Raw genomic sequence first — 18324 nt, 5'->3', positions numbered from 1 at the left:
TTTGTGCATTCGATACCCAGAGCATAAGAAATAGTTGAAGAAAAATGCATGTTAACCTTATCAAGTTCAATAACTGCCGAGACTCTTATGCCTATGTATTTTCATCTACCTCCATAGCCACTTGTCTAGACAGATTCATAGCATCTACGGATGAGCGCTTGTCTTGCTGTACACAAATGAAATATCATTTTCGAAGCAGACATCAACATCGGGAAAGAAGTTCAGGACAGTTAGTCAGTGGCCAGATCATTTGCTGACATTTTCTGTTGGCATGAAACCACGCTGCCTTCTACTGCATGACCGAATTTTATGCGGTGATAATAATTGGCTCCAGGCTGAATTCTTGACGAGGGCATCATCAATTTCTTAGTTGCCTATGTTCGGCTCTCTTGGGATAATCCATCAGATCATTAATTCGTATACATGTGGTATAGCCATGTCTTGAAACTCAAGATATTTGCACTGTGCCAAAGAGTGAAGTAATCCGATCCAGGCAATCAATCAAGTAATCCAGGCCTCGGGACAGTTTGTTGCACCCTCAATTGGAGCTGATGATCATTTTTCTTCGGGTAGTGGCACTTGGCAGCATGACAGAATGATCAATAACTTGTAATATAGGTGTAGAGGTCTAAATATTTAGAATTGTTCAACTGAGAAGCCATACAATAGCATAGGGTGTTTAATGCTTCATTGTGGAAATCGCAATGTTTCTTTCATTTGACGAGTACAAAATTTCAAATCATAGGCCTACTTCCCGCCAAGCAACAACGGTCGAGCTGCATGTAGGCTAACTATAATAGGGTTGCCATACGTCCAGAATTTCCCGGACATGTCCGGAATTTCGCTGAAAAATCTGCGTCCGGGAGGAATTTCTGAAATATGCCTAAATGTCCGGAATTTTGAAGGGTTGAAGTAGGCTGAAAAGTTTTTCGTAAATCAACATAAACAATATTTTTTTCAAGCAGATTTATGATATTCAAAATTCTTCTTCGCGCTGCGCGCGAGGTAATGACACGTATATTGATATTAATGTGGGCACCAGGCACCACTTTCGCCAAAAAAATGCTATCAAAATAAATATAAATTACCATCATTTACTGAAATAAGTCCAATGGTAATCGCAATTATAAGCAAACGGTATAGTACTAGAGTTGGTCAACGCCGATTAGATGCTTTAGTCACAGATAGTGGTTCCAAATCTTGGGGTCGTTTACCTTTATCTGGGGATCGCGATGATGTTGGACGTAATCACCGTCCTAGGCCGGGAGTAAGTTTGGGCAAGTTAAAATTTTTTAGCAATCAGCTTATCAAGTTTTTAGCTGGGACACGGAACATTTTAAAGTTTGAAATGAGGTCGCGACTATTAAAGGTTGGAAATCACCGGATGTGCAACCTGCTGGTGCATTTTATGGTAGACTAATGGGAGAATCAATATTATTGAAGAATTCATTCATAAAATTTCACAGTCAAATGCATATAGTAATTGTCCAAAAAGTTACATCGATTACCCTATGCTGGGTTAGAGATCAGTGCTCTTTTTTTGGGCGGAAGGGGGCGGAAAAAATGTTGTTTCGGACCTGATTAAAATAAAAACACACAATCAGATAGCCGCACCGACCTAACAGTAGATAGCAGGGCTGTCAAACACAATCCAGACGGGCCAAACACGGCCCGCCAGACGATTTCATCCGGCCAGTGGAGAAATCTATTGCACACCATAGCAAGTAGCAATCACCAGAGCTCACATTTCAGAGGGCCCAATTCATGACCTATGTGCCCCACTCCATTCCTGTATACAGTCGTTTGGCAATGCTTTGCTCGTGTGACGTCATATAAACACTCAATGTGTAATATCTCATTTTTAAATCCGCTAGTGGGCGCTAAAGAGTGTCCGGAATTTGCTTCACAAAAATATGGTAACCCTAAACTATAAGAATAAACAGACATCAATGCATAAGTTACTATTTCAAACTATAGGCAGAGTGGTGATTATCATCCTGCTGCGAGGTAGTGGAGTCTGGAGTGTATTGATAACCTGATACAAAACATTGCAGGCGTTCTTACAATCACGCTATTGTTCATGTACATCGTATATCAATTTACAATGTGTGGATACTTCTTACGCAATGGTTAGCAAATCTAATGCTTCTGACGTAATAATGAGCAGTGTCGTTTGAAAATCAGACGTTTGTGCTATCACTGAACCTGGTATAATACCTCTTCCTTCTTCACGAATGTTCAGTTTATGTCATAGTCCTTGCACAAATCAAAAGTAATCGTTCTTTCACAAATAAATCGATTAGATATGCGAAGTAGTCGATTACGATTACGATTACTTCGGAATTTTTTCGAATGTAATCGACTGCGATTACGATTACCTGAAAATGCTGTAATCGTCGTAATCGATTACGATTACTAATCGCGATACCCCATGTCTGGCTAGCACTGCTTGCGATATCGCATTTTACGGTCATGAAAAATATAATGTGAAAGTTATCTGTCATTCACGCTTCTCATCCGTGTAAGCGACTAAGCGCTGTCTTATAAAAGCCTAGAAGTGCGCCGTGTTACAAGTCGGCAGCTACGAAATGAAAATGAAGAAAATTGACCTGGTGTAAATGACCATAGTAGTCGACAAACACCAAGAATACCAAAAAAGCCATTCATGATGAAATTACAAATTATGTTTGGGTCCCGCGGTTGCCAGAATATTACGGCGGAATAAGATTCTCCAAGTACAACAATACTGGGTGTGGATCGAACACTATCCATGGATCTTAACAACATTTAACCAAACATAAATTTTAAGATAGGGCGTTTCGCTTCAGTAACTTGTCCCGAGTGACATCCGTCCAATGACACCAAGCTCACTCTGATTAAAAACTGCTACTACAATGTCTTTTACAAACACGGATGCAGTCCGAAAGACAAACAAGATATATATGTTGCAAATGTCAACTGATGTCATCTGTTCGTGTTCGCTGCGAACCTTTATTGAAGGTCCACCCGACCAAGGGTACGCGAGCAACTTGATTTTTCTGACACGGTGACAATTTTCTGCAGCATCGATGTAACGTTTATTCGACAAGACAGAAAGAAGTTTCAGCTTGCCAAATGCAGCATTTGATACGGCGGTTCTTAACCTTTACTTACCCGCGGGACACCAAATTTTCGCAGAATCAAAAATCTATCACAATATACATCTAACTACACATCTAATACATCACTATAGATTGCTGGTACGCAAATCAACTGTGCATCAACATAGTGGTATAAGAACCAAAGCATCAAATAAACCGTGATATGCACACAAAGAGATAGTATAATGGTAATGCGTCCGGCTTCCCGATCGGTAGGTCGTGGGTTCGATCCCCGGCCTGGTCATAACAAAGACTAGAAAATTGGTATCCGCCGCTATGCTGCTGGGCGCTCAGTAATCACGGATAGCATGGAGGAGAAAAAAGCGGGGGCGCAGACCAGATGACCTCACGACCATATCGCAACTCCGTAGTCAAAGCATCGCAATGGTGCAGCAGGCGAAAAAGATTATTATAATGAATATTCATTGAATGTTTACTGTTCCATTTCAGTTACCTATGTTCAGAAATGCGTGGATTCACCTTGGAAAGTGTCCTTGTATTGTTCGGTCGAAACTGCGTGATGTCGATTCCTTGATTACAAATGAGCTTCTACATATTGGAGATAGAATTCGCATTTCAGAAAGACTTTGTTTCGATTTCGAATCCCAATCTCATCCACGTACGCCACTGCACACGACGTGCCTCCGCAACAGCCACCATTCGACTGTTGATCTGGTCTAATCATCTTCAACCAATGATGGCCAAGACGGGGCGTATCACCACAAATTATATGTATGAATGGAGTGTGTGTCTTGACCTACGACGAACCCCTAGTGCTCCGTGGAACACCGGCCGCCATGATGACAGTCAAATAAAAAGTCAAAATTTTGTCAAAATTGTAGCGTCATGTCAAAAAATTGTCCAAATTGTTTTCAACGCCAAAAATAGTTTGGAACCTGCATCTTGTTTGTATCGTAGATGTTTGTTTGTAATGTCGGTGAACTTATTATTTGACATTTGACACCTGTAGCCTACTTTACAGGCCTACCGTTGTAAACTGCCCATTGTCTGCGCATTGCGAATCATAAAAATGAAGATGAAACTAATAGGTTAATATGGTGTTAAGCTCAACGTACCGAAATATCCTATTTGAAGCAAGAGAATGTAAGAAAGTATCTTTCGTTGTACTACAACAAATTTTAATTATTTCTACCATAATGGGTGACGTAACGACTGGAATTCTTCATAGGTGCAGATTTCGCTAAAATGTTGTTTTAAAGTTTTTCAGGCCAACCTACTTCGTAAGGACCACCAGTTCCAACCAGAGATGAAGACAAGTAGTACAATTCTAACATTATGTGCGAAAACACCTAATTTACATACACGAGGACAAAATGTTGTCAAAATTATGTTTTTATAGTCAAGAAATGTCAACATTTTCATATTTTAGGTAAAAAAAAATCGCCTTACCGATTAGTTCTACCAGAACCAGTGTCCTATCTGCGTATTATGAAAACTATATTGATCAGCACTATTTCAATATATAGTGTTTTGCTTATGCATAATGAAAAGCAGGCTGTAATTTATGGTACTATGGTCCATAGCATATAGTAAAGTCGTATCAAGCATGGGTCAAAATATTTTCAAAACGTTTTCTTGGGAAATATGCGTTTTATCTATCGTTTTGCTAAAGTTCATTGGTATTTCTGGATTCGTTATATTTCTGTGACTAAAATGTGATTTTGGGCCCATTGTGCCCTACCTTCCCCTAAATAACCTGCATAGTTTGTTGTGTTTTGTGTTTCAATTTGGCTCATTTTATGCATCAATATTTTACGGGAAACGCTGTGCATACAGATAATGCGAAAAGGTACGCAGTCAAAAAAGGTTTGAGAATCCCTGCTGTAGCTCATACAGGGATGGCAATTGGTCGGACCTGTATCTGCGGTCCTGCATGCGACTGAACGGAACCAATAACAATGAATTGATTGATCTCCACAAGCAGTCACAGGTATAACTCGTGTTTTCTTCATATTTAAAAATATATCTATCATATTAAAGTAGATACGAATGAGAAGGCAGATGTCGCAATAAAGATATTGAACAGATTTCGAATTGCTATCCAAAGCGACCACGTGTTTTCCGCTAGATGTCAGTATAGAAAAACGGTATGCAAAGATGAAAATCCCACCATTCGTCAATCACTAATTGCTTTTGCATCAACATTATTTATTTTACCACGGTTCACGTCTTTTTCTTAGTGTTCAATTAATATGAGAATAATATCTGAATGCACATACACAAAACGCTTCCCAACCAGAAAACAAAAACCTGTTTCCAGGGTTGCAACCAAGTCATAAGGTTCCGAGTCACAAGTCAATCTCACTTTTATAGTTTTGACACGAGTCAAGTCCGAATCCAAGTCATTAAGTAAAAGTTCCAGTCCGAGTCATAGTGTTGTGACTCGAGTCAGAGTCCAAGTCATTGTGTTTACCGTTCAGTTTTGAGTTCAATCCGGTTCAGCCCACTTTTTCAACTCTGTTCGAGTGATATAGAATGGCTCGTATTCAACTGTCTTCTGGTCGGGATAACAAATTCAGCCACTGATAGTAATATCCATGGATTAAATAATAGGCTTGTGATCCGAAAAGCTACTGATAAGTATATCTGTTGTTGAGGTAGTCCTTCGGTGAGAGCTGACAGATTCAGGCAAATAGCTGCATACTATATATCAGTGGTTCTTAACCCTTTTCCTGCAGCGCTCCGTTTCAAAAATTGCCTGGGTCTGGCTCCCCCCCCCATATTTTAAGGACGGTAGTAAAACAAGGGGTAAGAGTTCGACTTCCGGTCGGTCTTTTCGGATTGGGACTTCGCTATTAGAAATAGCTTGAATTTCGCCCAAGGATCAGTCGACTTATTGACGCTATGATGAGTGTATGTGCTATATTCGGGGTCAAATCAAGGTTGTTTTAACAACCATCGGGTACGGGCTTCTATCATCTGGTCGATTAACTTCTACATGAATGTATTCCAAACAAAGCAATCTATATTATATAACGTTCATGTGAGGTTGCGGGTCACAACACTTAGCAGTATCATCATTTATGATACGATGAAGAAATATTCTGACGAATTAATTTTGTAGCTCTCAAATACAGATATATTTAGTAAATCATTTTGACCCAAAAGCTTCAAGGCATCTTCAATGTACAAAAGGCTCTGACTCCCACTCTTATAATTGACGCAGTGCCTCTTTCTTCAATTTCGGCTGTTCGCAGCGGGATAAACTATAGTTCGAAACATTTTGTGGATAATAACCCGAGGTAGCGAGATGGGAGTTTTTAACGGAGATTTGGCGATCTAAAAGTACGCCAAATTAAATTTCCATGAATTATAATAAACCACTGCATACATGGAAACACGTTGACAACATAGGCGGCATATATTTCGCGCGAAGCGCGACGAAAAATTTCGAGATGTGACAGCTTTTGCCGAATGTTAATTTGCAATGAGAACTCGGGGATATATAGAACTATTGCTATATAATCAATAATCATATGTTCCTACTGCACCCTCCACTGCGACGCCATTTTTCTTCAGGACCCTCATACTGTCCCCTGAGCCCAGCGCCCCTTATCGCCCCCTGAACGTTTCCGCCCCCTTCAAAATTCAAATAGCCGCTTGGGTTGCGACGAGGTTAAAAAACATTGCTATATATGGACAGGACATCTACTCACCTTTTTCTCAGCGGGAGTGTCCGCGCAAACTCATAAGTCGCCTCATCTTCTGTTTCTTTCAAGGATATCTATGAATATCACTGGTTTCTTACAATCATCATTGATATGATCTTGGTTCTTTAACTTGAATGCATTCGTGCGGACGAAATGCACGGAAGACATCTCGACCGTGTAAAAACCTCTTACGACAGGAATAGATCACAGATTAAACACTACAAAAGTATTCCATTGCAAATATCCAAGATCTATTACCTCAAATTCATCGATGCGGACGAGAAGAACGGGACATACCACAATACAAGTCACCTAAACCGTGCAAAACACATAATAGTACTGGAATAGATCATTAAATTACCCAGGATTGTTACAAATAGGCTACGCGGGCTTTGTATATAATTACAGACACCTTTCCCTACTCTCGTTTTCTACAGTTCTCTTCTGACATATGCAGAAATCATGGTACGCAGTAGAAAGAATGATATTTAAAAAGGAGCTCGCCATTCTGTATCGTTGATGCATGACAAGCATTTGGTTTTCCATATAAATAGTCTCGGAGTAAGTAAAACCGTTTTATGGTTTAGCGGTAGGATAATAAATTAAGTTTTCACTTGTAGGCTACTTGTGCACAATTAACAATTTTACAGTACAGGCATTGGGAAAGCAACTCATATAGCAATGGCAGATATTTTTGGATGGCGACAGACATAGAACAAGTAAAGTCAGAAAGCAATTGACTGAGACATTTGTGCTTTATGACAAAAAGCTTCGGTTCATTTTATGCTACCTCATTTAAATGTACTACCCGTTGGGAATCTATAATAGTGCTGGATGCGACCAATCAGTAGATTCATATAAATATCAGACCTTTGTACGTACAGAATATAGTTGTTAGCATTCCCTCTGAAACTATAACATAACACTTTATGTATTCAGAAATTTAACGTATGTGATGGAAAGTGAGAAAATGCTGCTCATGAAGACCTTGCTTTTATTGTTATACTTCGTGAAAAGTAAGTGATTTATAAAATTTGTGTTCTGACGAAAACTGTAGACGGGGTCGGCAACCTTTATGTTCATGCAGCGTGCCACAATATGTCAATGGCAAAATATTACAGACTGGCGTGCCAAGCTTTTTTATTTTTATCATCTCAAGCAAGCAATATTATAACTAACCACTTTTCTGAAACTGACAACGGAGCCGGTTATGGCAGTGGTTGTGATGGTGCGGCATTTACATTCCTACACCGACGATTATAGTATAACATCGAACATTGATTTTCAGTGCTTGGTTTTGTGAAATCAACTTCCACTTTTAATGTTCCAGGGTTACATGAACTTCAACATTTGATGGGAGGGAATCATGCATGATCTTCCATTTTGAAAACTTCTGTTTCACTTTTCATTTTTTTGCAACAAACATAATATAATATAATATGTCGCAACAAATCATTTGACGTGCCATTAAAAATGATCAACAATTGGTACGCGAGCCAGGGATTGCTGACTCCTGCCGTATACTTTAAAGTTGTGTTTAGCTTACACATGTTGTGAATATAGTATATCCTACAGGAGTGGTTCTCACCTTTCTGACCTCGCGGTACTATCGGAAAGGGAAACATAGTTCGCCGCCCCTCGCATTTTGAGTACACTGAATACAAGATTTGGTAAGCTGGTGACTAAAATAAAGTCAGCAACTTACGTAATGTCTCTGTTCAGCACCATTTTATGATGGTGTTGATTGAAATATGGCCATCACTTTCGGCCAGGCGCTAAAGGGCACTGCAATCGAAGAAATGTCCGGTCTCAAATTGAATTTGAAAGTGTGAAAAACTGTTTAGCATCAATAATTATTCTCAGGAAGTCACCGTATTCGAAATGAAGCTAGAATATTTTCACGAGTGTCGCTGTTGTACTTCATAAATCTCCAACCTCACGATGTTTCGGTTCGGTTTATTAGCAATTTTTATCAGTTCAATACACCACAAAATTGCGATACAATGAAGAAAATAGGAAGTTGTCGAAACGCCCTGGGGAGTAGTCTTTGAAATCAAACACACACCTTGGCCTAGGCGATGTAAAGAGGAGGTATGCACACTGAATGAAACGTATAAAAAGAAGATAATATAAAAAGCAAGCGACAAAATAAGGTGGCATGTCACGGAAGGCGCGATCGAAAGGTCGGTCGTGGTCCGGTAATCTTGAGGGTGGACTATAGTATGTCACACGCCATCCCTTCTTCGATACGAACACTCGTGAAAATGTTTTAGTTGCAGCTTAAATACCGTAGTTTTCTGGGGAAAATGGCTGATGCCAAAAGTTTTTTTTTCACGCTTTTAACATTACCTTAATATAGAGCGTATAGTGACCCTTCCATATCCCGGTCTCATTGCCGGTGATGGCATATTTTTGACCAACAGCTTCCCAAATGCTTCTCAGAATTTCAGAGTTTGGTTGTCCCTTGTATTGTTATAAGTGGACGGAAACCATCGTCAGTGGTGATATAGCGTATTGTAGCGTTGCCATACGTCTGGAATTTAACGGACATGCCCGGAATTTCACTGTAAAACCTGCGTTCTAGAGGAAATTCTAAAATATGCCTAAATGTCCGGAATTTTGAAGGCTTGAAGTAAATCAACATCAATAATATAATTTTTAAGCAAATTTTCCGACTTAATACAACGTATATTGATATTAATATGCGCACCACGCACCGCCCTCGCAAAAATAACAATCAAAACAAATAAAAATGACCATCATTTACTGAAATAAGTGTAATTGTATTCGCAATTATAAGATAACAGTATATTCCTAGAGTTGGTTAAGGCCGTTTGGTTGCTTTAGTTTAGTCAAAGACCGCTGTTCTAAACCGGGGGTCGTTTGCCTTTATTCTGGTGATCGCGAAGATGTTGGACGTCATCAGCTTCAGTAAGTGTGGGCACGCAGACTTTTTTTATTAATCGGCCTATCATTTTTTGAGCTGGACTGCGGAACATTTTCAAATGAGCTCGCGGTGGTGTATTTTATAGTACTATATGGAAGGACCAATAATATTGACAGAACTTCACGAAATTTAACAGGCAGATGCACATAATAAGCCCGCAAGAAGTCGCATCGATTACCCCGTCGTGGGTCTACGATTAGTGATTTTTGGGGCGGAAGTGGCCTGAAATAAAATGTTGTTTCGGACCTGGTTGCACTTACAACACACAACTAGATAACCGCGCTGACTTATCAGTATAGCAGGGCTGTCAAACACACAACCGGCGGACCGGATTAGGTCCAACAGAAGATTTCATCCCAGTGTTGGGATGACTCGAGTCACCTTTTTCGTATGACTCGACTTGACTCGAGTCACTTTGGAAATATGGCTTGACTTGACTTGACTGACACGACGCTTCAGAAATGCAGGTTGACTCTGGACTCGAAGCAAAATTTACGAGTCAATTTCAAGTCATCCAGTAATCGATGTCGACTAAATCGCTGTATCTTGGATAAGTTTGCATTGCTAATCAAGGACTTAATGATGGTGCGTTTTACCGAGCCTCCATTGCTACATCACAAATAAATTGATCGCAAACGCAGTGATCGGAGCATTCAGGGGTGGCCAAATTGCGGCCGTAGAAGGAAATTTATGCGGCCGTGGACACGTAATTCAATTAGTATGTGTTGGTGGCCGTCGACGTGCAATTTGAATTTACAAATTGTGTCCCGATTTCTTGAGAGATTTTATCAAACTTGACTTGACTTGAGTCATCTTTGAAAATCAAGTGACTTGACTCGAGTCAAAATGTGCAATGACTCGAGATGACATGTGACTCGAAGGTAGAGACTTTGATCCCCAAACTGTTTCTCCCGGTCCGCCTAGAAATCTGTTGCAGACCCAGTCACCAGTCAACCACTAGAGCTAATATTAGAGATGGCCAAAATCAAAACCTATGCTTCACTCCACTTCTGTACTATATACATTCGATAGGAGAAGCTAGTGCTAGTGTGACATCATATTGACTGACAATGTGTTCATACCACATTGTAAAGTCCACTAGTGGGCGCTAAAGAGTTCCTGCCTTACTGCAGGGGATTTAACTAGGATACCATTCGCCATTATCCTCGTAAGATTTTGTTTTGAAAGCATATAGAAGTGAGTCATCTCAAATGTAAACCACCAGTTTATGTATTAAGACGGAAGTAGCACACGCATGGTATGCCCAATTCTGAGCGTGAGATCCAGCCATGCCGACTTGGTTATGGATTGGAATTGCGCACTATTGGACTACAGAAACACACTCGCTGACTGGAAGAGAGTTCTCGAACGGGAATGGTGAGATGGTCTCGAATATTGTTGCGTAATTATTTTGAGCCATCATCACCGCTAATTAGAATCTTTGAAGGTCATACACCATGCCTCATAATTGTTCTTCTTCAGTAACCTTCGTAATAAGAACTACGAATGGACGTCAATATTCCGTTGCCCGGATTTCTCCGATGTCAGATGCGTGGACGAATCGGAACGCGTGTACGAGTGGGATTCATTTTCGTGTTACCTCACATTCTGCGCGGATGGGAGATATAGAGGCGAATATATAGAGGCGCGGCAATAGATATCGTGTGACATACAACCTCAGAATACATTCAGATCAATCGGTTCTGCGGAGAATTTCACGGGAATATCTTGTCGCCCACAAAGATATCATGGCCTTCTATAAAACACTCGGCAGTTGTGGCAAAGAAAGGTATACCCGCAATAACCGAAACTTGGGCAACTAGATGGGCATTGAGCAATTATCTTAGGGTTACCGACGGTTATGACTTGAAAAAAATTAAAATTTTGTATGTCCTGTAGTCACAAATGATGAACTTGTGTGTCCTGATTGCAAAATTCACGAAACTTAACACTGTTTAAACAAAAAGCTCACGCACAAAATTTTTCCAGTTTTTACTGTACAAAGGGTAGGCTTTCTTTTGTAGATACAGACTTTATAATATATATAGCGACTGATTCGAATTTAACTGACACATTTCCAATCGCGAAGATTTAAAACAGTATTTTGGTAAATTGTGATTGCCCAGATTAAATTAATCCTATCATGCCCTTGTCTACAGTCAAAATTAAATAATTATTAAATATTCATCAATTTCGATTTTAGATGTAGACTATATATATCGTATAATTTCAGTTTTCTGACACAAATCAAACTCGGTGTTCGAAAAGGCGAAAGTAGAACAACTCAAGATATTTTCAGTGGTCTAGAAAACCGATTAGGGAAATGTGATGGATAGGAAAATTTGAAAATGTCATATCATATGTGACGCAGCCTCTGCTCATACTGGATGGTGGAATGGCGTCGTTGTGAAACTGCAAGATGCAATGATGAGCAAGGGTTTTCATAAACCACAACATATTGGTTGTCAACATCCTATTATCGATTCTTAAAGCATATATCAGAGTTCTTCAATCCAACGTCTTCAACAAATCTAACTCTCAACTACAAATTTGGAGATGGTGTGGTAAAACACTACGAAAACTTGGTACAATCCACCAAGCCAGAATTTCAAATGAGAATATTAGAAAACCGAGGACGGAGGGATTATTTTAGGCTTATCTATGAGCTGTGAAGAGCATGCCGCTCTTTCAAAGAAAATAGTAGATTAGCACTAATCATATGGCATAAACTTCCATCTCTACGCAATGCGAGATGGAGCTCAAGGGCCATTATTGCGTACTTTTAATTCTCCAGATGGAGAGTAACTCGGGAGATATCATGCTTATTCATCGCAAATTCGTGTCAGGAAGTCTGGTATTCTAACCAGGTGTCTAAAGACGGAATATACTAGAACCCGACGGATTTTCTGTTCGCCGATAATATCGGGACGATATAACACTTTCAAAGAATTATCGGTATCGGCATTGGAGCTGAATAATCATCGTCAATTTCGGTGACGTCACAACATGGCGGTAGAATGTCAGTAAACAATAATCTTTGACCGCTAGACCTAAAATATTGATATATTTGATATAGCTTACACTTTACAGGTGTCGCGATACAGCCTTTCTAGTTTATTTCATGTTCAAGTATAACAATGGCTGTAAAGATGTTCAAATAAATGCTCTGAAGATTTGAAACTGTGCTTATGCATACAACCAACTTCTTTTGAGTATCGGCTGCATCTATTGGGGTCATAGGTCAAGGTGTGAGATATCGGTTTTATCGCTATCGACCCAAAAATCCAATATCGGTCGGGCTCTAGAATATACCAAAGATTATTAGCAGCTATCTTTGCGCTCGAATGTCCTGCAGCGATAAAGTGGCTTAAAACCCCATTTGAAGTCGGATATGTCCGTTGTAGATGTCTCTGGCACTAACATAATGACAGAAAGGGAAGTCTAATTGATGGACGAACTTTACCAGAAGTTCAAGAGGACATGTATCTGAAAATTAAATTTGTAGCAAAGAATACCTTTCAATTGTAAATGTTTTCTGTATGCTGACCAGTGTCGTAGATTGAAGTTGGTTTGTGCGGGACATTTTTTTCGATTTGAACAAAATGATTATAATTTTATTAATTAACACCGAAATGTTCATTAATTCCTGCTACAGGCGATTTTTTTTCAAGTCATAACCCTACTTACTATACGTCTTCTTTTAAGAGGATTTGTCCTCCTTTTCTACTTTTCTGAAAGTGTCCCCGGAGGACGCCCAAATGTTCTCTTTTTTGAGATTTTGTCCTCTTTCTTGAGAATTTTGTTGAATTATAGGTTAAAATTGGAGTGAGATACAGTAAAACAGCACTGAAGTAACGCTCCGGCGGCTAATTCGTGCGCTGGGCCAGTAGGTTGACTTTTTTTAGTCAAGCAACGTAAAGTGTGAATGAAAAAAACTGTATTTCTGGAGTTGACCCCGAAAGTTGACCTTTTTTTTAGTCAACCGACCACGGAGTTGGTAAAAGTGTCCTCTTTTCAGATTTCCAGAATATGGTAACCCTAAACTATGTCAAATTAGACTAATAATTAAAGCGAAAGCCCGATTACCTTATTCTAAAATGATTTTTGAAAGTTTTCGTTGCCAAGCATGCTGTGCAGACATTTGCTATTCTCATGCTTATTAGTAGGGCGATTTTTTTGACCTAAGAAAAGGAACAATTTGACCTAAATATCAGAATTTTGACCAAATTTTGACCTAACGTATGCAAATTAGGTGTTTTCCCACATAATGTTGAAATTGTACCACCTATCTTCATTTCTGGTTTGAACTGGCTGTCCTAACGAAGTAGTTTGGCCTGAGAAAAACGTTTTTGGCTCAGAAACAGACAAATTTTTACATGAAAAATAGTATTTTAACGAAATCTGGTCCTATGGAGAATTCCAGCAGTTACAATATACGTATTTTGGTAGAAATAATTAAAATTTGTTGTAGTACAACTATAGAGATACTTTCCTACATTCTTGGGTAGAAAGTGTATGTCCTTACTAAGAAGCTTGCCAAGAATGTAGAAAGAACGTTCAACAGCAGCAGTTGTTGGCTGACAACACTTAAGTTGTGTGTACACTGCTAGTGACACACCGAGTTGCTTCATTCTGACAATGTTGTCTACATCACAATTTTCCATCATGCGCTTCTCAATATAAGAATGATGCAATGCCCAAGAAGTCTTTCTTCAGTTAGGATATTGCGGTATACGTTGACCATGTCTACTTATTTGTTTTATTTGACCGTTTATGATTCGCAATGAACAGACAACGGTAGGCCTATATAGCTATAGTAGGCTACAAGCTGTAAAATATCAAATGATAATTCCCCGACAGTGCAAAATCTACGATACAAACGAAAATAAGAAGCCAAAAATGTTTTAAACAATTTGACAAATTTTGACCCAACGCTACAATTTTGACAAAATTTTGACAAGTTTGGACATGTCAAAAAAAATCGCCGTACTTATGAGAATGGAATCTGCTTTGATATGAACAAAACTTCATCCAATGTCGAAGTTTTCGCGATTTCAGTAATGCTAATTCTAATTCTAATCCAATTTCGAAAAAATCGTGTAGCTATAATTATAATTGTAATCTTATGCGGTAAAGATGTGTAGGTGTAACTCAACTTTTAGTCTAATGTGGAAAAAACTGCTGTCATAATTCTAATTCTAGTTCCAGTCTAACCAGGAAAAACAACTATGTAGCTATAATTATAATTTTATTCTAATGTGGGAAAAACTGTAGGTATAGTTATAATTCTAATCCAATTTGAAAAAAAACTCTCTATAATTCTAATTCTAATTCTAATAGTCGAATTTAAAAAACTGTGTAGCGATAATTCTTGGGAAAGTCGAGAATTTTACAGTTGTCCAAATCTGCCCGAAACCCATCATCTATTTGCCTTGTGGTATCTAGATAGTTTGGTGGTATTAATTAGGATCACTCCGATGATGCGGGATGATTTGATATGTCAATAACCTCTCTCTTTGGAAAAATAATTTTGAGTTTGATTTGATATTCGATATCGAATTATCTGTTCTGCCAGGGATATTTCACAACATCATTGCAATATCTTTCGGATCGTAGTACTGCTGCTCAGCGTTAATGCTGCCAAGCTAAAGCTGGCATTTTATATGTTGCGTCTATCGTAGTTACTGGACCCCACAGGTGACCGATTGAGGAACTGGAAATGAGTGCCCAGTGCCCAGTCCACTGATGCCATGGTATACGGATCTAGGTGAAAATGGCCATAACGAGAATGCAGTGGCAGTAGCGTCTACGACACACGCTCTTTCTATATAAACTTATGTCAACTGTATTAAATTTTCTTCAGACGGTGTGAAGACTCAACCACTGCACGTCCGGACACGCACACAACTGCATCAGCTGATTGGTACGAAAGCTCGACCACTGCATCATCAGCAACAACAATCACAACAGCGAAGTCGCCTACACAGAATCCGACAACGGCCTCTACAACGGTCTCAAGTAGGGATTCTTTCAAACGGCGAATTTAGCTCGTGTTTACCCGCTGTCTGCCGATTTTATTTCTGATACTTATGTAGCGGAACAGTTGTCAGCAGATGTAATTAAATTTAAATCAAATATCAATTTAAAACAAACATGTATAAACATGGCCCTTGTTTTGAAATATGTTTTCTGTTGTTGCTTTTTGCTCTTTTTGCGATGACGTCGCGAATATCCAATTGTGACGTCACTGTCGATATTTGTATTGACAATTGAAAATATAGGGACAATATGACTTCTTTGACGTAATGGTTTCCAATCCCTGTCTTAAACGAACCAAAAATGTTTCAAACCAATACTATTCATCGTTACGCAGCATTTTAACGCTCGGCGGTAACTGTTGAGTCGACTGCGATTTCGAGGGTTCCTACCATTCTATACCGCATATGTTGATAGTGAGGGCATTTTATGAAATATTTCACAAATCTGTGAACTATATTGTTACCAAACAATTTCTTCACCAATATGTCTGTCAAGGTCTCTTATAACATGTGTTAAAATGTTGAAGTTCAACTCTTGTGGGAAACCCAGAAAAAAAGCTGTTAAATTTGACAACTTTGAAAAAATTAAAAAAAATTTTAAAAAAATTTGAATTTTTTTTTATCGGCTATAAGTAACCAAGGATGGGTTTAATAATGGTTTTTCATGTTTCTCAATTGATTGTTAAAATTTACATTTTACTACAGGCTGTTTTGTGGAAATACATGTAAAAGTATGGCACTGAGGGCATAGTTATCTTGTCATAAGTACACCGTTCAGTAATTCGATACCGAACGATTCAACAAATTCTGTATACTGTAATACTGGGTAACACACTCATATATATGCTTAAAGCCAGTTCAGTAATTCCTTAAATACAGTTCTAAGCCATGCAGCAAGGTCTAAAACGGTATTTTCTGTATCATTCCGTTCTATAACATGGACGCAAATGTACCGAAGTAAAAAACGGCTATGAATCCAGCACGGCCTTGTGTGAGTTCATTGTCAATTGTTACTGAATGGTTCGTCGCTGTTTCACCATAATTTCTGATCCTTGGCATATGCATCAGATTGGATCAGACGCTCATCTATCCAGGTAACACACTATGAGCAAAGGTTTGGGTTAATAAAGCCAACGATCTTGAGTTTCAACATTCCAACTGGAATGGCTGGATTAAGAGAATCAATGGTAATGATGCAAAACAGCGCGCACAGATCGAGTTCCTTCCAGTTATTGAAGAAGACTCTGATGACCTCAAAACCTTCTTCGCCAGTCCTAAACAGTGCACACAGCGCGTTGGGGTAGCTATGGTGACCGTCGATCTTCCGATTCGACTGAAGGCTATATATATAATGAAGCAGACAAATTTACCAGTCATTCCAAGGTTGAGTGGTTTTCACCTATTGAAATCTTATCTTGGACCGATTGGTGACAACATGGAATATTCTGGGCTACTAGATGTGATCCAGTTGATCTATGCTGGAAGCACAACAACCCTCCACATCATGGAGGGAGGATGTTTTGACAAGGCAGTCCCTCCTCACCTCCTCGTCGATGCAGCAATCTATCAACATACCATAGAAATTGCCTTAACTGAGGGTAAGCGTGGTGACATGAAGTCCTTCATGGAAAAGGTGACTGGTGGGGAAATGGGAGCCAGACACTGTGACCCAGTATTGCGAGTATTTGAGCGAATGTTTGAAGAAACGTTCAATCGATTCGCAAAAAGAGGGAGAACACCTGCACTCTAGGTGGAGTACCACTCCATGGTAGATATGCCCAATGTCTTTATCAGAACCGAGTGACTCGCAGACCACAATGGGAATCTGTACTGCATTGTTACCAAGATGCTTCACACCTGCAGGCCATCATCAGCGGTTCTCAAACTTTTTTCGGCACGCCCCTTGATAAAATAATTTCGCCCCCCCCTCTTATCGTCATATCGAAAAGTATTAAAAAGAGCAACCAATGTTTGCAACCCCAATGCATTGTTTGGTGGCGCGGGAGGTATTTATGGCTGTTGAGACACTTCTCAAATATGTAGTTGCAGTTGAATAATTTATTAAACATAACCATGTGCAATGATAACATGTAGCACATAGATATGTTAGCGATTTTGGTGCCTAACCCCTTCTATTACCCCACTAAATCTTAGCTCGAACGGACCTGACCACAACCTAAATCAAAATCCAATGGCAGCAACACGCATTCACCAGTTACACTTCATTCAGGGACATCTTCTGATTAGTGCAAGGTTCGGTATCCCTCAAAATCTAGCATCAGTGTGTGGATGGTACGGCGGAATTATGACAATTCAAATTGAAAGGCCTAATTAGGATTATTTCCATTGTTGAAACTGGAGGTTTCAGCACAAATTAAACTCATTCCGAGTTCAAGAAAATAATTTCTCTCAGGCGGCTTCGCGTCTTCCTTCAGATGCTTCCACGACACCCACCCCCAGTTTTAGAACGTCTGCCGCGCACGGGAACCACATTGGTGAACCCGCAGAGGAAAAATGGGCAACAGCTT

At 39.4% G+C, this 18324-nt stretch overlaps 1 protein-coding gene across 1 annotated transcript in view; it reads left to right on the top strand.

Annotated features, from left to right (window-relative positions):
• Window positions 1–7333: 7333 nt before the first annotated feature.
• The window catches only part of LOC145440922 (uncharacterized), a 34413-nt gene continuing 23422 nt past the window's right edge, over window positions 7334–18324 (top strand). The window contains exons 1-6 of the mRNA XM_080318697.1: window positions 7334–7372; window positions 7751–7827; window positions 10997–11135; window positions 11241–11389; window positions 11451–11547; window positions 15622–15776. Coding sequence (XP_080174823.1) covers window positions 7767–7827; window positions 10997–11135; window positions 11241–11389; window positions 11451–11547; window positions 15622–15776 — 601 coding nt within the window. The 5' untranslated portion in view covers window positions 7334–7372; window positions 7751–7766. The remainder of the gene's footprint in view (window positions 7373–7750; window positions 7828–10996; window positions 11136–11240; window positions 11390–11450; window positions 11548–15621; window positions 15777–18324) is intronic.

This window comes from Botryllus schlosseri, chromosome 6, assembly GCF_051294905.1.
Source record: "Botryllus schlosseri isolate E-star chromosome 6, Bs_hap1, whole genome shotgun sequence".
NCBI lineage: Eukaryota > Metazoa > Chordata > Ascidiacea > Stolidobranchia > Styelidae > Botryllus > Botryllus schlosseri.
Note: the sequence above shows the minus strand (reverse complement) of the source record. Positions and strands in the feature narration are given on the sequence as shown.